The sequence below is a fragment of the Kryptolebias marmoratus genome, linkage group LG13, assembly GCF_001649575.2.
Source record: "Kryptolebias marmoratus isolate JLee-2015 linkage group LG13, ASM164957v2, whole genome shotgun sequence".
NCBI classification, from domain to species: domain Eukaryota; kingdom Metazoa; phylum Chordata; class Actinopteri; order Cyprinodontiformes; family Rivulidae; genus Kryptolebias; species Kryptolebias marmoratus.
In genome coordinates, this window is record NC_051442.1 from 7814499 (window position 1) to 7841228 (window position 26730).

At 37.7% G+C, this 26730-nt stretch overlaps 1 protein-coding gene across 1 annotated transcript in view; it reads right to left on the minus strand.

Moving 5' to 3' along the window:
- Nucleotides 1-128: 128 nt before the first annotated feature.
- The window catches only part of LOC108238983 (glucocorticoid receptor), a 54527-nt gene continuing 27925 nt past the window's right edge, over nucleotides 129-26730 (minus strand). Inside the window, exons 3-9 of the mRNA XM_017421391.3 lie at nucleotides 20480-20649; nucleotides 11203-11319; nucleotides 7624-7902; nucleotides 3973-4117; nucleotides 2823-2953; nucleotides 484-641; nucleotides 129-281 (exon numbers count right to left, since the gene is read on the minus strand). Of these exons, the coding sequence (XP_017276880.1) occupies nucleotides 129-281; nucleotides 484-641; nucleotides 2823-2953; nucleotides 3973-4117; nucleotides 7624-7902; nucleotides 11203-11319; nucleotides 20480-20649 (1153 nt within the window). The remainder of the gene's footprint in view (nucleotides 282-483; nucleotides 642-2822; nucleotides 2954-3972; nucleotides 4118-7623; nucleotides 7903-11202; nucleotides 11320-20479; nucleotides 20650-26730) is intronic.

Below are 26730 nucleotides of genomic sequence, written 5' to 3' on the forward strand. Positions count from 1 at the left end.
AAAAAAAAAAAAAAAGAAACCCGACCAGAGGGATGGGAGTTGGCAGAATAAGAAAGTGTTTCTGAGGGGATCTGCAGAGGTACAGGTATAGGGTTGGATTTAAGGCATTGATTCACAGTTTAAGGCAGTCATTTCTGATGAAACAGCAGAGGTTTGACGCTCCCATCTTTGAATTTTGGTATCTGGTTGGTGATAATCTCCGCCAGCATCTCTGGGAATTCCACACTCAGGGTTTTATTCACAAAGGTGTGGAAGCAGATCTGTAGAAGACCCTCAACCATCTGAAAAAGACACAGTAAATGTCAAAGTTCAAAGTTGCCCCCAGTAAACCTAAAACAGGTCTGTCTGCTGAGATAAAAAGGCTTTAAGGAGAAGAATAACTGACTGTTTTATTACCACAGTGTTTCAAGTTATATCAAACCAATGAATGCTACTTTAATTTGTATTTGACACAGAACACCAGCTTTCACAGTGTTTTCTGACCTCCTGCATGGAGTCCAGTAGCTTAGTTAGCTGGTAGAAACGCTGCCAGTTCTGACTCGTGTTCTCCTCCCTCTTCACGATGGCTTTTCCCAGCTCCTTGATGTACGTCATCCTGATCTCGTCGAAAATCGCCTGGCTCTTCAGGCCCTCTTTTGGTACTACACAGGTGAAAATAAAAACAAGCATTTAGGACTGCATGAGGGTGGTAGACTTTAATGGTCACACCCGGATCATTACAATAAAACAAGGTACAACAGAAAAACAAGATGTTTTTCAACCATTTTTATTTGTAAAGCTTCTCCAACCCCAATTAAAAAAAAAAAACAAAAAAAAAACACATTGGGTTGTTGTGTAAAATGCAAGTCAGATTTTATTCACAATGGAGCATAGAAACCTCTCAAATGTTTAAACTAAGAAATTGTACCTTTTTTAGGGGGGAAAAATAAAGTAATTTTTAAACTTTATTGCAGCAACACTTCTCAAAAGTTGGAACAGAGGGCAACTAAAGACTGGAAAAGTAAGTGGCGTGAATAAGAAACAGCTGAAGGAACATTTAGCAGCTAATTAGGTTAGCATTTAGCAGCTAATTAGATTAATTGGCAACATGTCATTAAGAGGACTGGGTACATAAAGAGCCTTTTAGAGATGCTGAAATGTACAAGGGCAGTTTTTAGTTCATTTGGAGTTTTTCCACATTAAATGAAACTCACTCGAGATGAGCCACATGGGGAAAAATAAGCCCAAGTTCTTCTGAAAATCCTTCATGATGGTGTCATCAAGGAAAAAAAAACCCAACAAAGAACCGAGCTGGGATCAGAGTCTCAGGTTAGACTGTTGATCTTTTATCCGTGCCATGAAATGTGGAACCGTTTTCCATTCAAAACTGTAAAAACCGTGGAAACTATAGTCTTGCTGTTTAGCTGAGCCATATGTCTGAAAGTTCTGGTTATGCAAAACACCATAATTCAACTTTAGGAGACAAACTGTTGAGATTTCAGCGAGAGCTGGAAAGATTTGGGGTCTGGAAAAAAAGTTTGAAACGTCGAATATTAACACAGAGAACAGGAGCGCAGCAGATGTGGACAACCACAGTCAACCAGAGCCCTCTCGTTTCTTGAGAAAGATCTTTTGTTTCTTGTCAGTGCCAATGTAAATATGTGATCTTCTTGTCAGTCTGCTACATGGCACGGAGCCCACTGAGAGTTACAGAGATTATGCAAAGGCTGAGACGCTGTAATATTTACATAATCACTTCTATGGGAGCCACTGCAGTGGAAGTGCTCTCAGGACTTGTTGTGTTTGCTACCTTACAAGTAAATCCTTTTCAGGATCAGAGCAATCGTAGAAAAGGCTGCGATGACCTTTTTGCGAGCTATCATATTAATGTCACTAAAAGTTCAAGACCCTTCCTTGACTTGAACAAGATCACTAATATTTTATTTTTATTTTTTAAGTTGCATGGTTGGCTTCCGTTTTGTCACAAGTTGGTGAGAAATGTTTGAACGAGCTGAAACCCGGGCGGTCCTGACCTGATTGTTTTTCCACCACCACCGGGAGCAGACGGAAATAGCTCACAGGTACAAAAACGCAACCAGTGCTCAGTATGGAAATGTAATTTCCTCTGCATGATGAGCAAATCCTCTCTGAGGTGCATCCCTTTTTTTCTACCAGGCATAAAGAATAAGGTAGAAAGTTTAATTAATATACTTTTTGTGTTGAGTGATGTCTGCTGGCCTGATTTTAGTTGCAACATTAACCAAATGAAAGGTTTGCAACAGGTTTTAGCTTTTTTTTTTTGTTTTTTTATTTGCAAAAAGCAATAGAAATAATGGCTGCTGACCATTTACATTTCTTCCTGTTGTAATTGAAGTCCCTCCTTTAATTTTAACATTTTAAAGTGCAAATCAAATCTGTTCAGAGTAAATTAGGGATACGTGAATGACTCTTTACAGGATCCAATTTTAGCCAAAAATAAAAATATAAGAAAAAGACTTTCTTGTTATGAGTTTGTTCATTATGTGCTCTTATAACCATGATGATCACATAAGTTGAACAGTAATTTATCCTACAAGATAAGAAACAAAATGGTTCCAATTTATCCCGTCTTTGACCTTCTGTGTTCTTCCTGTTACTGAGAGGAAATTGAGTTTCTGTCAGAGCTCTCAGGCTATTTTCAACTTATTGTGTACAAAGAGGAGCTAGGCACCCCGCCCCGCCCGCAACCCGGAAAGGGAAAAGTGGGTAAAGAAAACGGATGGATGGATGGATGTGTACGCAGAGGTGAACAGACAGCGAGCAGCAAAATAAACCCAACATTTAAATTTCACATGTTTTCTTACCTGTGCTGAGCAGTAGGAGCACCTTCATGCACAGATACTCGTCGTAGGAGACCTGCAGTCTGACGAACTCGTTGCAGATCTTCAGCATCTGCTTGCACTGGTCATCCATAAGGGGCAGATTCATGCGCTCCCTGAGGAAACGAGAACAGAAATGTGACGACTAGAGAACAGGTGGGAGCTGCAGTGGAACAAACAGAAGTGAGGCGCACATCCAATACGGCAAGCAGCTTTTTTCCCACTGATTCTGTAATTTAAATCTCATCAAGTTCTTCTGCAGAAAAAAAATCCTGACTGTATATCCGGTTATGATGGATTTTCACAACACACTTCCACTTCAGCACATTCCATGTGATATTTTATTCCCTAAAAAGTGATACACCTCACCAGGAACCAACTTCACCGAACATATGCCAGCAAACATGATTCATGCGTCTAAACTTTAGTTATTTCTTTTTTTCCTTTCTGTACAGTTTAAATCTTCGTGAAAGGTCACTCCCCACAGCATGGTGGTTTTATTTTAAACCTGAAGACTTTTACAAGAAGCTGCATTTGTCCTTAGAATAACATGTACCAAACCATTGGACGAACATTTAAACTAAATCACATTTTTCTTCAAGTATTAAATCAGCCCATCTTACAATTACTGTTGGTTTGAAACAACTGTCTGAACCACTGAACGGATTTTACTGGAACTCCCAGAAAGTAATCATTAGATGTACGTCTACAACTGACTAACTTTCGATGTCAACCCAATTCAAGATAGCCACCACAGCCGGATGGTTTTAACCCTTGTGACATCAGGACACTCAAACTCTTAGGGGTAAAGATAACCCCCAGGAAAAAAGTTTACCATTAAGAGTAGCAATAGCTAACCTTTCATTAGTCAGAAAGTATGCAACCTTATAAAAATGTCAAACTAATCCTTTAACATAGAGTTTAATGGTAAATTAGGGCTGAAATTCTTTTGAATTTAAAGTGCTTTGTACAATCTCATTCTTTTTGTTAAAGATCAGGTGCTGCTTTTTTGCATGACTGACGCCAAGTAGTGAAGGGAAACTGACGCCTCGAAATGAGCCAACGTAAAGCAAATCAGATGAAATGTTTCTGCAGAAGAAACGACGGTCTAATTGCACAGCAGCTGGGTACGCACTTGTTTATGACGAGATCGGGGGCAAAGCAGAGCATCCTGCCGTTACACTGCTCGTAGGACCTCCAACCGAGACTGAAGGACATGAGGAACAGCCAGGAGCACTGCAGCAGCGTCATCTGGTCATCAAGGTGGAGGCTACGGAAGCCTGAGTGGGGGAGGGAGATAAAGCTGGTTAGACTCAAAGAACAGAAAAAGCAGGTAGAAAGGGATTATCAATACATTAAATAACATGACAATGATTTCAAAATGTTTTCCCAGTTTCAACACTGACGTGCTGTCTTGATGCCAAGTAGGTTAAAAGACCTGCAAATATTTGCTACGTTTCACAGGTTGCTCCATGACTGATGGAACAATCTGCACTTTGTTGTTTTTAATTAAACTGGGTGATTAAAAAAACCAAAACAAAACTCTTTAATAATGCTGCAATACTCTATGTGAAACAACAAGCAGTGTTTCTGAAAATATACTTGGCACATTCAGATAACTGGACTAGAACTGCTGATTTGCCAGTCTGATGGGTTGTTGTTTTCCACCACGCAGTGGTGATCAGGAGCAGCTAAAACAACACCAGCAGTCACAGTCAGAGCAAGGCAGCTGTCCTGTCTGCCACCAGTGGCTTGGTTTTATTTTAGTGCTCGTCTGGTTTGCAACAAGACTGGCTGTAGGGAATTTAAAACCAAATTTACAGATTCAATGACAACTGACAAAATTAAATGGCATACTTACAGCATTTACTGATATGATTGTGAATAAGAAATCAAATCATAAATACATTTCCATATTATATATTGATAAATATTACAGCAGTTAGTTCATGGATTAAAAACAAATGCTAACCTTAAAAGCAACAACATGAACACATTAATCCTCTGTACGGACCATGGGGTACTGGCATCATTTACCAATTAGCCAAGCATGCATGCGGGAAGTAACCCATGCAGGCCCCAGAAACAGACAGAATCAAACATGATTGAAACCAGAAATCGTACATTTGTAGTTTAACAGTCGACCACTGTACCACTGAAGCACCCCTGACTGACTGAAAATAACAACAAATACATTTATTAGAAAATGTCAAAGTGTTTATGCTGCATTTACAAATCAGTTCTTGCCCAAAGTTGTTCTAAATCTTATTCCAGGTGCATTTAATAGAATATTAATTTATTCATGGTGACATTTACATATTTATGTACTATTATTTTTTATATATTTTGGTTTTGTCCCTTTTATTCCTATACACAGACATTACTATAAAACCTAAAGCAAAACCATTTTATATACACATAAAAAACAAAAAGGACTAGCCTTTAACTACTTTAATGTTTGATTTAATTTATATTGCAGGTCATTTCCAGTCCATCAAGATAACAAAGTAGGACTTTGTGAAAAGTCTTTTCACATAACATTTGCCTTAAACTATGTCATGTTACACAAGAGCCCCTGCTCCCCCTTATAAGGTCATTTCTTTATCTTGCCACCTACAGACTCTATATACACACATAAAAGACATGAGGCCAGATTTATCTCTTGGAATGTCACTTGGAGAAAAGTCCAAGTTAAAAGAAAATCTGTGATGGTTTCACAGAAAGCTTCCTCTGAGAAATACAACCTTAAATTTACACATAAAATACTTGGGAGCGATTATCGAGTCATGTGTCTTCTTTCTCATGACCAGTGGTCCGACTAGTTCCAAGCTCTTTCTATTTCTGTTTTTGATAAGTGGAAATGGACAGCTATTAATCGCTGACATTCAACTTGTTTCTTTTTTCTTTATGTTTACCACAGTCATTTAGTTTTAAAATAATAGAATGCAGGTTTATCCCTTTATGAACTAAAAACCAAAGTAGTTTCTCTTTTTAAGTTTTGTCTTCATCAGTCTCTTTCACGCGGTATGATTGGAAAACTGCTGCAATATATACAAAGCTAATCAATTTTTGGAAAAAAGGACATTATGGAGAAAATATCAATGTTTCTGTTATTTAAAACCATTTCCTCGGATGATTGGAGCCACTACCAACTCCAAACCTTCAAAGAAACACCCTCACCGAATCGGGGTTGACTAGGTTTGCAAACATTTCATTTAGTGAGTGATTCAGACTAAAACAGGAAAAGCGTGTTTTAGTCCTATTAAAGGTAATCAGCCTCTCTGTTTTATCTCCACCCTGCTTTACATTTAAATTATGCTGCATTTACTTTACCTTAGAAGTAAAAAGCTTTTTACCTTTCCTGCTGACAGCAAATCCTCATCAGCAGTTAAACACTTAACCAAAGTTTAAATTTATTCTCTATTTTTGAGTTGGTAATTTGAAATGTACTGTTCTTAATGAAAGCACCATCTGCAACTCCAATACTACATAAAGAGATATTGTTGACATTTGACCAGTAGGAGCACAACTGCTTCTAAAAACAAACAAACCAATATGATACTGAAGAAATATGACATGTTACTTCAGTATTTGTTACTGAGGGTCATCACATCACTCACAACAACACTGTGCTTGAAATACAGAATTAATACCAACTGTATGTGATTAAATCTGTTAAAGAAGGAAATGCAGGTATTTGAGAATTGCCAGTCAAGTTTTTTTTATTTAGTTTTGGATCATAGTGTTTTGTGTTTCAATGGTTACGTATTAGTAGTCCAAGAAGAAGCTGATTCTTTAAAGGAGAGGGGTGGAGTGAAGTCAAATTACTTATTCCGTGCTCTTAAACCGGCTACTTGGAAAAGTATTGGCTGAACGGCTGAAAAAGAGAGAGGGTTTTTCTGTCTTCATGTGAATTTTTGACCAAAGAATCTCTCATGGATGTCATAAAAAGCTCAGGAAATTAAGTTGACAGGAACAAAAAAACATTATATGTCTTGAAACATCATATTTATGAATATCCAAACAGAAAATAGCCCTTGTCAAGACCTTTTTAACATCCAAGTACTTCNTTGGTTCTTTCAAAGAGTTCCTCTTTCACGAGCCACAATTACACCACACTTCCAGCTAATTACAGATTCAGTTGTTAGGGGTCACGCATTTTATCACATAGATGCTGAACATCTGTCTGTAGTGCAAAGTGGAGCCATTTTTAAAAGTACTGCTTCTACAGTCTAACCAATTAAAAGAACAAATTGGCTACCAGCCTAAATCGGATTTAATTAGCCAAATGATAGAACTCAACTACACCATGCTTCCTGCATTTAATCAGCTAGAAACAGCAGCTACATCTAGAAAGCCCCTCCGAAGTTATTTACCTGACTGTAGCAATGGCGTAACAACTGATCTAACTTCTGAAACAAACACAATGACTTTCTGAATTACAATAACTTCTGCTTCTGGATTGACAATGTCAATGTTTTTGCACAATTTTAAAAGTTGAGTTGCACCACTGAATGGAAGGATGACAACACTGACAGCTGGTGCTCAGGTAACTATCAAGAAAAAGCAACAGTTTTGTAAATAATCTGTTCTGAATAAATTGTCTGTAAATGTTGTAGCACACACCTAAAGCAATGGGAGATTAAAGTAGGTGTCTTGGTATCCCATAAAGAGTCAAATCCATTTTATTAACCACTGATCCTGGTGTCAGGCTATTGGGATACATTCTGCTTGAGCGGCATCATGAATCCAAACCCAAAACTTAAGACAAAGAAGTTTTTGGTACCTGGCAGTGACTTGGCCCACTTGACTGCGGAGATGACCTGCTGACCCCCCAGCCTGTTGAGAGTGGTCATGAGGCGTGTCGAGGTGTCGGGAAGCGTGCTGTCGTAGCCCGAGTAGATGATCTCTGGTTCGATGGCCTTTAGAACAGACAGCATGGTGGGCACCAGTTGGGGCATGCTCTTAGGTATGATTGGAATGGGCAGGTTGTTAACGGGCTCGGGTGGCCCAGAGCGCTGCGTATCTTTCATATTCTTGTTGAGTTGCTTCTTGTGTTTCCTCGCTGTAGGGAGAGACAGAAAAATAATGAAAGGCGGGAACATGACACAGGAATATATATAAAAACATAAAGACTAAAACAATTCCCCAGAGCCCAAGGTAGCAAACACATCTTGTTTTGTTTATCTAACAATGCAAACACGACTAATTTATGAAGCTGTCAAAACAATTTTAACGACACCAAACAAGACATTTTAATTGTTGGAGCTACAGGCTTCATTTGATTTATAAAAGTACAACTCAAAAGTTTCATTTTTCCTTCTGAACACAAAAGTTAGTGTCTTGAAGCCAAAAATCATCACCCAGCATGAGAGAATTTGGACAAAACTTAGTCTTATCTGGCTCACAACTTGGAAACAGTTAATCTACATTTACCCATTACCTTTATTTATTTGCCAACTCAACCATGCTTCATTTTCTTTAAAACATTTCGAATTTTCATATTTCATAATTCCATATTTGAGTGCTGCAGATATCTGCATTTTAAAAGCAAATCATTTTTGAGTGTCCACTGCATTTCTTCACAGCTAATTTCTTTTGCTTTAGTAAAGCTAAATTATTAAAAAACTAAAATTTCACAAACATCTACAAACACATTTTATTTTACTTGAGGATTAAACATGAATGAAAGCAGAACAGGGGCTTGGGTCTACAATTTTATATATACATATCTAATTATGAGGAAGCTTTCATTAACATTTTTTAGTTTGCCTCCATCCATGCAACAGTTTTTGCCCACACTCCAAACATCGTCTGGGTGACATTTTTGTAAAACTGAATGTGAAAAACATATCAGCTGTTGAGAGGTTACCATAAAAACAAAACTAACATGCTTTTCCCACTCTCTACCTTTTTTAATTTCCTCTCCTGAGGTTTCTATGGCAACAACGAGCCTTTCAGTCCGAAGCCTGTCTGCTGATGCGCTGACGTCCATCAAATCCCACTTTCTGTCTAACTGCCTCTCTCTCCCCTCTGTCCAACAAACATTGCACTTTCTACATGTACCCCCACTCAACAATGAATTGTGCAAAACTACAAGTAGCAATTTATCATCCTGAGGGAGCATATGCTTTAAAAAAAGCAGAAGAACAAACTTTCAAGCACTGAACCAATTGTAGTTCTCTGCCTGCAAATTTCCAGGTCCATCCTCTTTAACCCTGTAAGAGCTCAACTATTGCACTGTGACCTCACAAGTTATCCCATAAAGAAGAACCAAGTACCAGTTTATCTAAGGCTGGAGGGCTGAACTACACAGTGAATACCACCTGAGTGAGTGCCTGTGATGAAGAGAAAACACTCATTCTCCCTGGCAAAGAACACTCATAAATGAATGCATAGACACACTTGTTGGTAGATGAAAAACAAACAGATCCACCGTACACTCTACATTCAAAAATATAAGGGAAGCAAAAAAAGTGATGTTGGCAGTGATCTAAAAGTCATCTATGGTAAAATGTTAATTTTATATTTTGCTAATGACTGAAACATTTGTTTTCACTGCCAAAGTTTTCCAAAAGTAGGCATGGTTTTGAATGTTGTTTGGCTCTGTGCAAAAGTTGAGCTCATTTTCAATTTTTAATTGAGTGATATTAACCCACAAAAGTTAAAACTGGAAATTCCCTTCAAGTTATTTTTAGGTGACGTCAGATACATGATACCTAAAACCTAAATTTATTGTCTTTTCAATGTGTTGCCATTTACAGAAAATTCAATTTTCAATGGGATTAGCATTTTTTTTTAATCTTTTGAGACAACTTGGAATACACTATATTTCCAAAATTTATTGCACAATAGAAAAAAATGCAAAGTGTAATAATGATAAGTGTCTTGAACCCATCTTACTTTTTGTAGCAGGCATCTCCAACTCCTCTCAAGAGTACAAGAGCTATATTTGACAACTGCACAGGAGCTCTTTCTTCTTTGCCAGAAAATTATTATTTACCAAACTGCTTATCTATAATAATTACTGAAAAACTGGTTCAAATTTGCCTATCTTCATTTCAAAAGTGCACATCAGTAGGTTCAATTATGAACATGGAGGTGGCTGCTAGGGTGGGTACAAAACCTGCCGAGGGGAGTACGATGTGAGCAAAGATGGGTAATAAAATAATTTGCACATCCTAGAATACAGTTTTGCAAGCTGTGCACACAACAGCAACAATGGGCTGCAATTTGGCCACTCCAATTGAGGCTGCACCGCTCACTGGTCACAAAGACTCAACATTCAGTGAGACTGCAATGGAAAATCTGCCTATTTTCTCTCAGTTTTTTTTTTAAATTTTAGTCACCAACTATTTTCCAACGGTCACAGCCCAGTGAGATACTACCTTTAGCGTTGGGAATGTTTTGTTAAGCCAATGTAAAGACTTTTTTTATTCAAAGATCTGCTACTATTTTAAATACTTATATTTCTAAAATAAAAAAGCTACCATACCATTAATGATGCATGCTTTTACACTGATAAGTTGGACGGTTCTGCTTTTCTTTAGTCTGGAGAATCCGGACTCATCCAGTCCAAAAAGAGTCCAATAAAAATCCAACTTAAACAAGCTCTGACTCACAGATGGAGTCAATGTTTTCCTGTATTGTTTAAGCTTTGTTTTCATAGTAGAATTTTAACCTGTGGTTGGGGGTGTAATGACAAACTGTGTTCACTTACAGGCATAACACGTCTAAGTTTCATACAGCATGGCCAATTATTTTAAAAAAAAAAAGGTTGCACGTTGATACAAAACAGCTACTGCTTTTGTATTTTTATGAAAAAAATCTTATTTTTCTTTTCCATTAAATGGCCAAATACTTTTGACCACCTATCTACATGCAGAGATAATATATGTTTTGTTAAATGTCATCACTTGTTGTAAAACTGAAATTAATTTGTTGTCCAGGTTAGCGGAGCCATTTCATTTCAAGTGGTGTGTAATCGCAAATCAGTTGGCAAACTGTGTGTTTATGTTTCAGAGGAATGTGTTTAATGTGTAAACTGTCCACTTGTTCTTGGACTTGTGCCTCTAACAATGTGGGTGCGGACAGTGAAGGTTGAAGGAAACGATCCTTCCCTGTAATCCTCTGGACTCCTTTTTTTAGTCTGGCTTTGCGAGGCCACGCCTACATTTAAGTCTTCTAATGAAATCATTTTAAGTCCGCGTGGTGATTTTATCCAGCTCATGTGAAAATTCTTCACTTTGGAAAAGATAAATACAGTCTAAGTGCTGTTTCACTGTGAACTCAAAAAGCAGCGAGTGAGGGCTGGGAGCATTTGAATGCGGTTTGGCCTGATTCGATGCTCGGTCAGACTGTTTACCTTCCAAATTCATTCCAGCTTGAAGACATTTCCTGAAGCGGCATGCCGGACAGTTCTTTCTGCGGATCTTATCAATGATGCAGTCGTTTCTCCCCGCACACAGGTAGTTGTGCTGACCTGTAAAACACAAGGAGGAGGAGGAAGAGGAGAGGGGACAAAGGAGACAAATTAGCTGGCTAAGAAGGTTTGAGGAGGATTAGCTTGGGCAGTCTCTATAACCACATTCACCACCTGTTGATTTTACAGTAAGCCTTCACAAGCTTGTGGCATCCCTGTGGTGTTCACGGTTTCACTCTCTCAAGTCAACACTTGTACTACATGGCGCAATGACTCTTCAAGGCTCTTTGAGCTCATCTATACAACACATTTTACACATTCCTACTGTAGCCATGTACTACATTCTGAATGATCTACTTTTTTGACAAATCAGATGTCATCCATCTTTCAATTGACAAGCGTAGCGTCATACAGTAAGGATGTGGAAAATTAAACCAGAACTGCACATGTGATTAGAATTAAGTTAATGTGAAAAAGAAGCAGTGATAGATTTGTCACCAGAAGGAAGAAATTCAGTAAAGAGACGTCCCTTGATTGTGTGATAAAAACTGCATAAGGAAGTCTTCAGCATCACCTGCATCAATCAACCAGCTCATGACCAGAATTATATGATTTTCAGCTTGAGTTGGCCGCCCAATTAGACATTTCTTCTCCCAGTTATTGAATGCAACATCTGTCTGTAAATGCATCATAGATAAGCAGCTAATTTGCGTTAGCAATAGCAGTAAAGTAAAGAAAAATTAGGGTTAACTATTTATAATATTTGTAAGATAATGTTTTCATTTATATGGCCAAAAGTGATATTCAGCTGGTACACTTTTATATTTTGAGATGCAAAAAATAAGAAAAAAATGTTCTGGAGCTTAAAATGTGGGAAATAAATAATAAAATAATAGTATTTGTATTGCATTTGTCCAGTTATGTAGAGGATTATAATTTAATTTATTTTCCAATGATAGAAAAGGTTCTGCAAGGTGGTAGTGTTTTGGGGAAAATCTAAAAGTTTATACTATAAACAGCTTTACGAAAAATTGAAAATTGGAACTGGCCTCAAAACAACAATTGGTGTATTTCTACCTAATATGATTTTCATTATATTATATACACAAAGAGGTTTGATGCTGTGCAAAAACCTCATTGCAGCAAATGGTGCATTATAAGTTCTATAACTTCTATAAGTCAAGGAGAAGAAATCTTAGCCACATTGCACCAGTGTCTTATGTTTACCAGAATATAGAGCTTTTCTATGACAGAGGCTGAGGAGTATCAAATGAATCTTCTCCCTCAGATTCTTGTGAGTTTACCAACACAATCAGAGAAAGACTACATTTCTCAGGGGATGCCTCACACTCATCTATAAACATTTAGTGTGAAAGTTGCCCTACATGGTTCCAACTGTCACACTTCACTAAAGTCATCTCTGGTATAAGTCACTAACCTAAAAATAAACTTAATAGCTGGTGAGATTATGAAACTCCATGAAAAACACAAGACCTGATATTTTTTAGATCCACCTAATCCCAACAGGTAACAGTCACTGGACAGGAAGTCAACATTAGCTTGATGTTTTTCACCTCAAACAGTCTTACGTTCAGTTTTGTCACATTCTGTGTAACAGTTTGTAAAGATTACATGTTCCTGAAAAGAATACTTCGAGAAAAAAACATGGCGCACGGGAGAAGTTATGAAATAGGAAAACAGACTGTGAAACCACAAACAATGCCGCCAGAAATGGAAACCAGTTTTTCTAGACTTCCAAGCCATTTGCTGGTTACCCAACAGAAAGGTGAGCTGTGCCACATCACACCTAAGAATGAACCCTTTTCAGCACAAACTGAGCAATAGAAAAAAAATAAAAACAGTAATGAGCTTCTAAAGCAGATCTCTTCAGCTTCATTCATCCTTAGAAAAATGCAGAGTTTACAAGCATTATCTATTAAAGAAAACACTGCACATTTGAATGTGTAAATTGTAGCATACTCCCCATTACCATTTACAAAAGATACAAAGAGGAAAGGTGAAAGACTTGCCCATTTATCACTTCTGTTCTATTATGTATTATATGAAGATCTAAACAACTATTGCTTTGCAATAAGTAGCAAAAGCAACATGATAGAATGTTGTTCCCCTCTACTGTTATAGACCTGATAGCATTGCCAAAATGCAGTCTCTAAACTCCCATCTATTGTATGCCAACAATTTAGCTGCACCTTACAATTCTCTTGACAGACTAATACTTTGACAAAGCTTTGGTTCTATAGCCAAATCCCAATTACTTCCCTTGGCCACCTTGGCCCTTTGCCTCTGTTTTTCATTCTTGTCGGTATAATAGGTGGAGAAATTCTGGCCATCTAACCACCCAGATTATCCCCGATGCCAAGGGGGAAAGGCTACAAAAATCCTACGTATTTATTCTTAAAAGAAAAAGAGGCACATCAGCTCTGCAAAACAGAGAGGTAAGACCAAGTAGAAGTAACAAGAGGAACATACTGTAGGTCACACCTCAGATAGTGTTTCAAAACAAAAGGCCAATTATAATTTTATGTTTGTGGCTTTTATTGTTCTTCTTATTACAGTCATGAAGTACAGGTCTTTGTTTGATCTACAATTCTAGAACTTTTACTGCTATATATGTATAAATGCATGTATGTGTGTGTGTGTGTTTAAGTTCTAAATGATGTTATATGCAGCTACTTTTCATATCTGACAGTTCTTCACAGAGTGCACAAACAAAATGTCCTGAAAACTGTTGAACAGATACTTCTATAATGGTGAGTCAGACAGTTTAATTATTGCCTGCTGCCGAAAGATGAAAGGCAGGCAATATTGTTTTTGTCTGTGTCTGTGTGTCCATGAATGTGTTTGTTTGTCTTGTTAGCAAAATATTCCTTGGACAGATTTTTTTGAAACTCCCAGATTGTAAGAATTGGATGTACATCTACAACTGATTAACTTTTAGAGCCAATCCCATTTAAGATGGCCACCACGGACTATTAGTCTTAGCAAACACAAAAATGTATATAACTATTGGTATTGAGTGAAACATTCTATTCTCAACATTAGATGATCTTTGTTTAAAAGTCGGGCATGAAAAGCACCCAGTCATTCAAAGAATGCTGGGCCTTCAATTGTTTGGATAATATCAAGTTAAGTTTCTTTTAACTGTGAACACAGAACGATGCAGCAACAATGATCTGATCCCCAGGAAACACTGAACCTGGGACATCATGCAAACGATTACCTCAGCTTAATGATGCTTTAGCCTGCAGCAATGGTGGATGAAGCTAAACACAATCTGGAGTCAAGATGGAGCCAATATACCCTTTACTCTTTTTTAAACATAGTTTAACTAAAACAAATATATGATAATAGTATGGAAATATGTAAAAGACAAAATGTAATAACAGAATTTTCAGTCTAAAGCAGATTTGAAACTCAAAAACATTCATATTCATATTTCAGACAGACTGGATCTCAGTGTGCAGGAGTCGTGATGCAAAGACAAAATGACGGCGCTGTGGTTGTCATTTGCAGCCATTGCTGATATAACAGAACGTCACTCCAAACAGCAACAACGTAAACAGCCATCTGTGGTGTCAACAGTGTCAGCTGAGTCTCTTATTCAGCCTTATCTGCTAACGAGAGTTCACCAACACCCATCAGCACTGGTTTTCTCAAACATCTTGCTTAGTGACCAAAACTAAAATGAAGGGTTAGTGGTTAGCCTGGGGTACTCAAAGTGAAAAGTACATAATCTAAGCCTGATCCAGTCCCTTTGTTTCATCAGAAATTACAAGTAACTTCATCTGACAAGTATCCCATGTACACTATTTTGCCAAAAGTGTGCACTCACCCATCCAAATCATTAAATTCAAGTGTTCCAATCACTTCTATGGCCACAGGTGTATAAAATCAAGCCCCTAGGCATGAAGCCTGCTTCTACAAACATTTGTGAAAGAATGGGTCACTCTTAGGAGCTCAGTGAATTCCAGCATGGTACTGTGATAGGATGCCACCTGTGCAATAAGTCCAGTCATGAAATATCCACAGTACTAAATATTCCACAGTCAACTATTGATGGTATTAGAACTCGGCCACAAGGTGATAGGGCCACGTTAAATTTAAAGCAGGCTCAGCGGATGCTAAGGCACAAAGTGGACAGAGGTTGAAAATAGATCATTTGTTTTGTTTTCCAAGCAATATAATTTTAAACTCTCACCAGAACAAATTGCTGATGGATGTCTGAAACTTTCAAAATCTCTTCATTGACACAAAAAAAAAAAAAACACTCAAGTGCAGGAAATGATTGTGAAACAAAGAAGTTGAAATTCTATGCTGAAATTCCAAGTTTTAAATGGTTTAGGCTGATGAACAGAGGCCCAGTGGTTCCCAAAGTTGCGGTTGGGAACCCCAATGTGGGTTGTGAAACGCCAAGTGAAGGGTCTTAAGAAAATCTACATTTTACCCCTAAAAATAAATACCACTTGTGCATTTTGGCTTAAAGGGATAGTTTGGTCATTTTTGAAGCAATATTCTGTCAATAGTTAGCTTCAGCCATGACAGCAGTCACAGAATACGAAGAATAAAGAAAAGGGCAGACTTTTTTCTTCAGATTAGGCTAATGGCTTGCCAAATGAGCCTGTTTGATATGGTTTTTCAGACTTAGAAAACAACTTTATCAAAAATCTCATAAGTAGTGAAAAAATACCACATTAAGCCACTTTTGCATGGCACTGTTTGTTTAGTTTGTCGATGTTTACTCAATTAAACAATGTCTGCGTTACTACACAAATGTCGGTCTCCTGAGCCTAGGCTGCTGGATGTATCAGTCTGCCTGATCAGCATGTTTAGTCACTCAAAAGTTTATTTCACTCCTGGTGGACTGATACATTCAGCAGCATCGGAACATCAACATTTACATGTCTTATATGCTCAGCCCACATACATTTGCGTAGTAACACGGATCTTGTTCGGTTGATAAAACAGCAACAAATTAAGCAAATGATGCCATGCAAAAATGTGGAGGTTTAATAGTAGCCGATGAAGCAATGTTTCACACAAGTATAACATTTTTCATACATGCTTGTTCTACAAGCATGACAAATGATATAAAACGGGTCCTCGTTTGGCTAGCTAACAGCATAGCCTGGAGGAAGACATCTGTCCTTTTTGTTTCATACTCACATGTAGAAAAGGTAGTCAATACCTTATGATCTCACAGCTCACAAGGTACTAACTACTGATAACTGTCTGACAGAACATAACCTCATAAATCACCAAACTATCCCTTTAACTGCTCACAAAACAATAAAAACAGTGGTCATAAATTATTTTTTTTAAAAAGAGGCTGGCAAGGATCTGTTAAATGGCTTATTACTATTATTTGTATAATTAAATCAACAGGGGTCATAAAAATGTGCAGCTTTTATTTTGTGGATCAAAAGCTGAAAAGCTTGGGAACCACTGATTTAATCAAGAGAATAATGTTGACAATGCGATGTCACCGATCTGCGCTCTCGGGTGAAAGCCGGTACTGTAGAATGTTGCTAAAACCAGACACCTGACTTAACAGAGTCATCAGAGAGAAACATGAGAAAATACATAAACACACCCAAACAGCATAAGGGGACAGATCTCAGAAGGTAATGTGGGCCAAGTGCAGAGATTTAGGTTAATGGGAAACTCTGTGTGACAGCAATTTTTGGATCTACCACCTGCGAGGACGACAAAGTGAAGCATTTCAAGCAGAAACTGAACAGCACAAAAATCATTCACAAGCAACTGACGTGATTTGAATCACCAAGTCAGAAGGTCTGCATGCACTAACATAAAGTTGGCAGAAGAAGTTTTGCATGTGTAGAGGCAGACTGGTCATATTGTAGTGCAGGGACACGAGCAAATCAAAAGTGACAGTGTTTTCATTATATTTATGATTACAATTACTACTATTATTATTATTATTATTTATATTATTGCTGTTATTAAAAGTGCATTTATTTACCATCTGTGTTTTGTCGTGCTCTCCATCCTTCACCATAGAGATAAGGAGCAGAGAACAGAGAAGGGGGAGAAAAACAAAAATGACACAGATAATTTTTCACAGTGCTACTGTCGGCAGTTCTTCTCAAAATAAAAGCTACATTTCAGTTTGATTTCTCGGTGATGACACCAGCACCACACAATAAACACCAGTATACAGATAACAATCATGCAAGTGTACAAGTTGCAGTATTGCGGATATTAGATTATTGTGCAACTCACAAAGAAAGCTTTCAGGTCTTTTCATACATAGTCCACATTTTATGTTCCAGACTCATCTAAAACTGAATTAAGTTCAAGTTTTTGTTTCGTTTTTTCCCCTCCATCAGACAACACATTTTTCCTGTTTCAAGTGTTTTTAGTTTTTTCTTTTGTAGCATTCCGGCTCATTACTTGGGATTTGATGAAAATATCTTTGTCAGTCTTCTTCCACATGCTTGGCATTCACTTGGTTGCGTTTCCTCATTCTTCTCAACAGAAAATTCAGGCTCTACCGGGCTGGATGGGGAGTGTCAGCACTTAAATATCTTCAGGACTCCCAAGAGGTTCTATATTGGGGGTTCAGGTCCAGACCGTTTCCTTTCAGAAACACTTTCACAAAGTTTCATTTTTTAAAAGGCACTTCTTTTGTGTATTGGTTATTCTCTTGTTGAAAAATGTGGGTCAAAGTCTGAGAATCTGAACACGGCGAGGAGGGTGTTTGCTCAAGATTGCGACATACTTTTCTAAATGCATCTCCCTCACTGCTCTGAAAAGTATTCCTGTCAGTCTTACAGCAACATATGACCACAGAATAATGCTGTTTAGCACCTGGTTTCTTTTATAGTTGGCGTAAGAGTTGTGACTACAGCCAAATCAGAGAATTTGCTTTTCATAGTCTAAAAGTACTCTGAAAACCTTTTAGTGGGTGTCACAGGCCTGTGAGGGGGGATTATTTTGGTTCTTCTATGAAAGTGTTGGCCTATAGCCTATTAAGGATCTATCAAACCAAAGATTCCTTTCACTGAGTAATCAAATTAGTATGGCAAACAAATTAAAAATGCTTGTTGGTGCTTCAAAATGTTATCTACTTTAGAATTATGTAAACTGTTGCACATGTAGACAGTTTCATTGCTACAGAAATGTTCTTGTATCTCTACTCAAATCTAAGCTTTGACGCAAATTAAATGAGTAGGTCTTTTGAAGTGGAGTAAATAACTTTTCAAATGACCTCAGTTTGGAGAAATAAAGTTCAATTCTAATCAGATTGACAAGCTAACTACTAGCTCTAGTGGGCCAAAGACCAAATTGCTCATCTGTCATTTTAAAACAGCTTCCATCGCAAAACTGTCATAGCAGCTCATACAGTCCCTATTTCATAAATGTTTACACTGCAGCCAATTTGTAATTGCATGGTAATTCACATAGAATTCTATGGCTATTTGCAAGTGTAAATAGCACCAACAGCTAACTGTAGCACTTCTGGAGACACATCTGGCAGGAATATCACAATATTTCTGTCAGAATAACCTTGCAACACAAAACTGACAGACATGTAAATGTTTATAAAACACCGACTGCATAAACTGCAATGACATTATTAAGATTAGACTTGCTGTAAGACAGGAGCAATCCACTTTGGTCTTGGCACCACTCAGACTAGTTAGCTCATCAATCCGGTCAGAATTAAACTCTGTTTCTACAAACAAAGGTCATTCAAAGAGCTATTCACAACAAGTGAGATGTTATCTGTTCATAACTGTTCTACAAAATATTACTTTAAAATACCTGCACTATCCCTATAACCATAATTGTCAGAACAAAGAGTCTATTATAGACCTATAGACTACTTTTGGCGGAAGTATGATTTTAATTTCAGTGTTATTGTCAATATGTTAACTCCAAAAATCTGATTTTGCTTTCGGGTGTCTATAATGAGTCTGAAACATGACAAACATTGAAAAACCTGACAACTTTCAGTTGGCACTATATTGTACGTTTGCTTTAAAATGACCAAGATTATTTGTTAATGCAGAAAACATGTTTCATTGTTTCCATTAGAGAACAGTCAAGTTTCTAATTTGAACTGCTGCAGAAATCCAACAGTCCTATAAGATTAGGAGCAGTGGTTTGCAGACAGCAAGTTTGCTCACTAGCACTTACTTCACTAAGCGATGATAGCAGCTGTTAAAGAGGAAACAGACAGAAGTACTAAATGAAACAGAAACAAGGACAAGGATTTTTCTTTTTAAACTAAGAGGGAGAGGAGATTAATGAGGGCCATCTCTTAGTGGAGAGTACTGTGTCAGCATTGGATCAATTAGAATTAGAAAGTAGCTTGTTTAGTGTTCACAGAGGCTTTACATGCCGATTGTTGATGAGAATAAGCAATGATCAGTTGACAGTGACAAAACCCTCAAAGTAATACCACATCTTCAGAAACGGGGAAAAAAAAACTGAAGGCACAAAGATAAGGACTGAGGAATGCATGACAAAAAAGTTTAAAGCTCAAATTCTTTTTGTTTGTCAGTTGCATTCCTCTTCTTCCCTTATCATTTTAAAGGTTGGAAAAAAGCCACAAAGAATTTGTTACAAAGAAAGACTACTCTATTAAACAATATAAAATACTTTACAGCAAAGGAACTAAAATCCCACATAAGTTCACTTTACTAGAGCTTTGATAGACAATACTTTGTTATTATGGGAATAGAGGCGGTTTTTAACTTTTCCTCTCCAAGTTTTTGTTAAAATCACTGGTGAATAATCCAAGCTTTGACACAGGAAAAACAGGAAGGAGAAAAAGAAAAATAGGTAGTCCTACAAGAATAGAACTATGACTCTAATGCTCAAAAATACAGGCTTCCTACTGTTCTATTCTGAGCTGAGATTGTGCAAAGTATTCAAACTTTCTGCAGCTTAAAAACAGACAAATACATGTTGTGAAGGGACTACAGCCTAATTTTGTAAATGTGTTTAGTTATTGGTTGCTAATCAAGTTTTTTTTTAAAGAAACATAAATGACTAATTGTTGCATTTTATACTTTAAAAGAAGAAAGGGAGAATGTTTTTTTTGTATGTGAAATGCAGGTTTTTTTTCCATATGCCCTGGTTGCATCTGTCAAATCTAAACAAAAGTGCTCACAGTGTGCCATGTCTGAAGGAACTGAGTGTGAAAACAAACTGGCAAATGTGTCCAACCAACCTTCGACGGCTCGCTTGAAGAACACCTTGCAACTGCCGCAGGTTATCACCCCATAGTGGCATCCCGACGCCTCGTCCGAGCACACCAAGCAGACCTTATGAGCCTGCCCACTGGGTTTGGACTGGCCGGACCCCACAGTGCTGCTGGTCTCTCCTGTCCTGGTTGACGAGCTGGAATATATAAAATATGTAGGGGGGGAAAAGAGGGGAGGAAACGTTAGGAGAGTTTGATGTACATAAAAATGTAGAAACAAACGCTCTGGAGAGACCCATTTATAGGTAAAAAGTATTTTGTACTGTTGCTAGGAAACATGGAAAATCTACATCTGCTACATCTGGCTTATAAAGGAAAAAAAAAAAATCTGAATAAGAGTCGTATTTTTTTAACGTTTTTTTGCACAGTGGCGTATTTTTGTAAGGTAAAATTGGGACAGGAGCTTAACTTTTTGAAAGCAACACTGGTGCACTTTGTGCAGTAAGCAAAGAGAAAGTGGCTTCAAAAGCATCCCAGTGAAAAACACAAGCAAATCCTAAAAGTTCTTCATTTTCTCAAAGTCAATTTATTGTCTCTTGCAGTTACAAAAGTCCAAATGTTCAATGTGACTTTGATAGGAGAACGATGTTGATCTGAGAAAAAGTAAAATAAAATAAAAACTCTGACTCAAATGTGACAACAGCAATGTATTTATTTTTGAGGAGCTGACTGGTCAGCTCTTCACTTATGTGAAAGCAAATAAGCCAAACAAAATTAAGCTTGTCAGCTTTTTGTGCAGCAGCTAAACTCTGAATTTCAAACCATGTCTGAAATTGTGGTATAATCTGAATTAAGCATCCCTAAACCTTTTTAAGATAATTGTGCACATGTATGCAAGTGTCACTTTCTTTCTAGTAGTTAAATAAAACCCCACAGTGTAAAGCTTTACCATTCACAGGTACCAATTTGCAGCTGTGTTGTAGGGGAGGTGGCAGCATGTGAACCAGGAGTATCTCAGCAGTGACTGCTCTGTAATTCACAAAAGGAATTGGACCATGTTTAACTGGCTTTAGTCATCTCTTTGTTTGTTTTGGAACCATACTGGTTGGAATTTGCTTTGGAATTATGAAAAAGAAGCATATTTGCTAAGCTTGATAATGGTTTTAAAATGAAGACTATATTTATCTTGGTTCGAGTGCTGAGGTTGCAGCTTCATTCAGCTCGTATTCCATTTCTTTTAACTCTTCCAAGTTTCAAACTGTAGACATATGTTAACAAACATACCACAAGAAATGACAGAGCGTGCAAAAGACAGAAGAAAAAGGAAATAATTTTGATCTGGCTGATTAGTTTTATCAGGAGCTGACCCCAATCCTACTTTCAAACAGGCGCAACCTCACTCATGGTCATTGGAAAGACGACACCTGCTTATGAAAACCTGACTGGAACCAAGCAGAGCAGCAGTGGTGGACATTGGACGAAGGCCAGCTAAGATGTTTATCTTTATCCCAACAGAGAGCCAGTCAAGATCACTCCCAGCACATTAGGACAGACTTAAATTTATGAGATTCTGAATGCAGTTCAGTTTTTGGCAGTCTCTAAGAAAAAGTACATGCACGCTGTTTTGCAGATGGCCTACATGGGGGGAGGGACAACGGAAATCAGGGAATTTGTTCCCAGACTATGAAAGATGGAGGAAGATCATCATATTAATGACATGATGTATAAAAATGTAAAATTTTTGCTCAAGCTAAAACATAAAACATTTTTTTTTCCTTCAAATACATGTTTCGATTTTTTTTTTCCAATCATTTACAAAAATGCAAATGATTACGGTAAATTATACGAGTTAGTGAACCAAAGAAAGCCCTAATACTCCAGCACAGACAGTATTACACACCCAACCCTCTGAATCAGTTGTGTGACTCAGAACATAAATGACTAAATGCTGCTCACCTTGAAACTTACTGAACCACAACTAACTCTTCTTCATTTCTGAAACAAATATAACTGTATTCAATTTGAAAAACAATTAGTTTCATACAAAACCATATAAAATAATGTGAATTCTGCTCCTTATCGGCCACAACATTAAATGACGTGGTTATTATAGTGAAAGCCACCTGTATGCCTCTAAAGCTGCTAACGGGGGCATGGATTAGTGACCTTTAGATTATGTGAGTTATGGAAAGAGGCATCTGTGGATTGGACCGGTTTTATGGATGGCTGATTGGATTCAAAGCTGAACTCGAAGATCAGACTGGCAAATGAGCTCTTCTTTGTGGTGTTTTTTTGTCCAGCTGTTCATAAACAGAGTTTGCAGAAGCCACGGAACAATATTACTGAGGTTATTCGCCAAGGTTTCTGTGTTGTGACTAATCTGAGTGTGAGATACACTGCAACTTCACAATGCAAGCTTTGTATAGGCCTGCCAGTAATAATTAGCTGATTACCCACAGTTATTAGCTGCCATGACAAGGCGTGGCCCCATTCCTTCAACCCTTATAATGGTATGTACACACTATGGTTAGATCTGGATCAGTACCACACAGTGAATGCTTGTTGATGTGTTTTGATATGTTCTGGATCTAATTTTGGTTTATTGGTCTGGCAGTATTTATAGAAGGTATCCTCTCTTGACCTCCTCTACAAGGAGCACACCAAACTGTCATGTCCTCTTAGTTCCTTTTCTTCCATTATTGACAACCTGAAGCACCGTTGGTCAGATTAAACTGAAGATGTTGTGAGCACCAATAATTGGGAGGTGTTTGATCTGTGAGGGCTCCCTCTGGATGGATCAAACACTGCCTGTGAAGTGGGGATTTGCCAGCAGTCAAGCGGGACAAGTGTAGAAAATTGCACTGCATTTGCTGTTGTTTTTGTTGAATATTTCGCCCTAGTTTTGGTTGTCATGTTTTACTGCAAGTTTTGGCATTCTGTGCATTAGAGGGCTAAAAATATCACAAGTTCCATATTTACAGTGTCCTGCCATGACATGAGTCGAATGTTGATATAAAAAAAATGACCACATGGTTGTGTTTGAATTAAGCATTAAACACACATTCTCTTGCCTTGCTTAGACATTTTGTTTGGCTCTTACCCATCTAGAATGTTTAAGCCTGGATTCAGTATTTTTATCACCTAAGCAAACGTCACAAAATTCTGAAAAGAATGTGCTTTCAATTATCTTTCGCCATTGTACTTCTACCAGCAAACACGTCTTTCTGTGCATTAGCATGTGCTCACAAAATGTAAAATAAAAAAAACGACAGTGCCTCATTTGGACATTTTATTCCTTTGTCAATAAATTCGATTTGAAGCCAGAACATAAACACAATGTCTAAATGTGTTTTCTCAGTACCATATTACATAATGATGAGCAGGAAAAGACCCAGGAGCACTTAATGACAGTCTACAACAAACACACTTTCCCCAGTAACTATGGAGAGAGCCATCTGAACTGGTCTGACCTGCACGGTCACTGGGAAATCATTTACTGCAGCAATTACCACATGGGAACAGACGCAAGCCAAGTTTTTTTTTTTTTTTTTCAATAAGATCAAAGCTTTAATTAACATGTGGGAGTGGAACTTATGAGAAGGCCTTCGGAGAGTAAAATTATTTCGGACAGAATATGTAGAGATTTTTCACACGACATTGACAAACAAAACAATTTTTTTTTTCTTTTTAGCACTCTAAATACCAGTAGCTGTTTACATTGTCCAAGTGAATATGTTGTGAGAATCACAACTTCACTCTAATATTTAAAAACATTTGTATTTTTTATACAATACTATAAAATATTTATGAGTAACAGGGTCACGACAATAAAAATCTTAAAGTAAAGTTGCAAAACAAAAAATTGCCTGGGAACAAAGTTGGTCTGAAGCCCTGCTTGTAAGACATTTTTTTACTATTTATATGCATCATAACTTGTCATTTCTTACAATGCCATAACAAAAATTATATCAAGTATTGGTAATAAGCTTGAAAAAGTCAAATAAAGTGATAACCCTGCTAAGGCGAAAATATTTGTGCTCTCCCTGAATTCAAATCAGTAAATTGCAGCACACAGTGTTTATAGCATGTGTATGTATTTCCCAACCAGTTGTGCGTTGTCTCAAAATTACTTTTTGTTTAAATTTGTTTTAAACTTCTCATTAAACAGTTAATTTGGTTTAATCAAGAGCCTCCAAAGGGACATGAAAATGTCAAAATTTACTTGTTTAAAATAGCTTTTTAATTTAGGTTCAGTAGACTGTGAAAGCATACTTTATATGTTATTAGTTCATCAACTTTACTGTACATTTTCTTTCCTGCCTTCACTTCATTCTGTCTCTCTTCTCGTTCATATCTGTTTTTCTCAACAAATCTGCAACTTTTTCTTTTTTCCCCATAAAGCTTTTCCCCTTTTAGTCTCTCCTCTCATTCTGCCTTTTCTGCTAAGGTTATATAATATCTGTATTACTGCTGCAGCAGACGCCTCCCGTCCCCACCCCCGCTCAGCCTCTTGGACCAATCTACTGTCGCTGCTGGCAGGGAGTACAGAGGAGGTCAGGCGAGTCATGAGATTATCCGACTCACCTACCCGCAGATAAGAGTGTGTATGACACTAATAGGAAGAGTGCGTGTGAGCGCGCGTGTTTGTATGTCTGTGTTTGCTGCTTTGGATTTACCAAGTGAAGACTTCGGATGCTGAAGAGAAGCACAGAAACAAAACTGACATCACAAATTGTATCGCAATTGTGTAACGGCTCCCTCTTTTTCTCTTTTCTTCTTCCTCGGCGCACCATTCAGCCACCCACCCACCCATCCCTCATTCGGAGTGTCTGCATCTCCTACGCACTGCTGTCACTTGAAAACTTGAATAGTTTTTAGTCATTTGCAAAACCAACATTAATGAAATTGGTGTTTCAGGAAAAACTTTGTCAAATTATTAAATTAAAATCTAAAAACCACCATTTACTTCTTATATTGCCTCTGAAAAGGTTTTTTTAACATAAATAGTCAATCACCAATTCAGAGATTGTTGGAAGAAAAAAGTTAAAAAGATGTTAATTAGGTTAGTCATCCAAACTGTTCTGACACATGCAGCAAACTGTCCATGGCATCTTTGTAAGGCTGCGTGAAAAGCGAAGGTCAAAGTGAGTGAGTCATTGCAGAAGGAAAAACAAGTAATTCAAGGAAGCACGTGGACTTCCTGTCTCTCACACCAACTGAGAGTTGTGCCATCCCACTACTCTTTTGTTTTTTTCTCTCTCTCTCTGCTTGTGAGCTCTAAAGTCCACCAGCACAGATACTTGCAAAGAATCATTAACAAAGCAGCAACAATGGCAACTCATTAGCACAAATTTCCACTGTGGCTGGCAGTGAACCAGTCAAGTTTTCAGTTTGCTCCGTCGCTTTCTTCTCATCAGGCCCAAACACGATTTTCCTCTCCAATACAGGAACACGGCTCAGCGGCGAACTAAAAATATGCTACAGCTGAATGCACGGCAACCTGATATAGTGCAAACATGTAACAAATACAAGACCACCCATTATATTCCAGCTAAAACTGTGCAGCAGATCAGGAAGTGGTGATTTTCATCAGGACTGCCTTTCAAATTTACATTTATATCAGCCCTTAGGAGGATCAGACTGCTCCACGGTTTCATTATGCGCCTCTTACTCGAAGAAGACGAGAAAAAAAGAAAATGAAACTTTGCATGGGTGAGTCAAATGGAATCAAACTGCAGTAAACTGTTACTGACCGCCGCGTAGGAGGGTGTGTTTGTTTTTCTGTAGGATTAGCAAAATATCTCACGACCAACTGGACAGATTTTAATAAAACTTGTTGACCACCGGTTGCAATTTAATGAAACATTCAGAAAGTAATCACTTGATGTACATCTACAACTAATTAACTTTTGGAGTTAAGCCTTTTCAAGATGACCGCCGCAGCTTATCGTAATTTGTCAACACAAAAACGACTACAACGCAGTGAATTTTACACATTTTGAGCCACATTTTGTTGTGGTATTAGCTGACAGTCACTTACAAAATATATTCTAACGGCTAACAGATTATGCAAGACGACACAAGATATAAAAATATTTTTATTTAATTATCAGTCTAACTATTGCTGACTTCATTCCTAATGCCATCTGATTTGATTACATTATTTCCCTTAAGGCCCTAAAATCCTAACTTCTCTGAATGAATGGATGGATGGATGAATGGATGTGTCTGAGTTACTAATTCCAGACTTGCAGCATCACTGAGGCTAATCCAGCAGG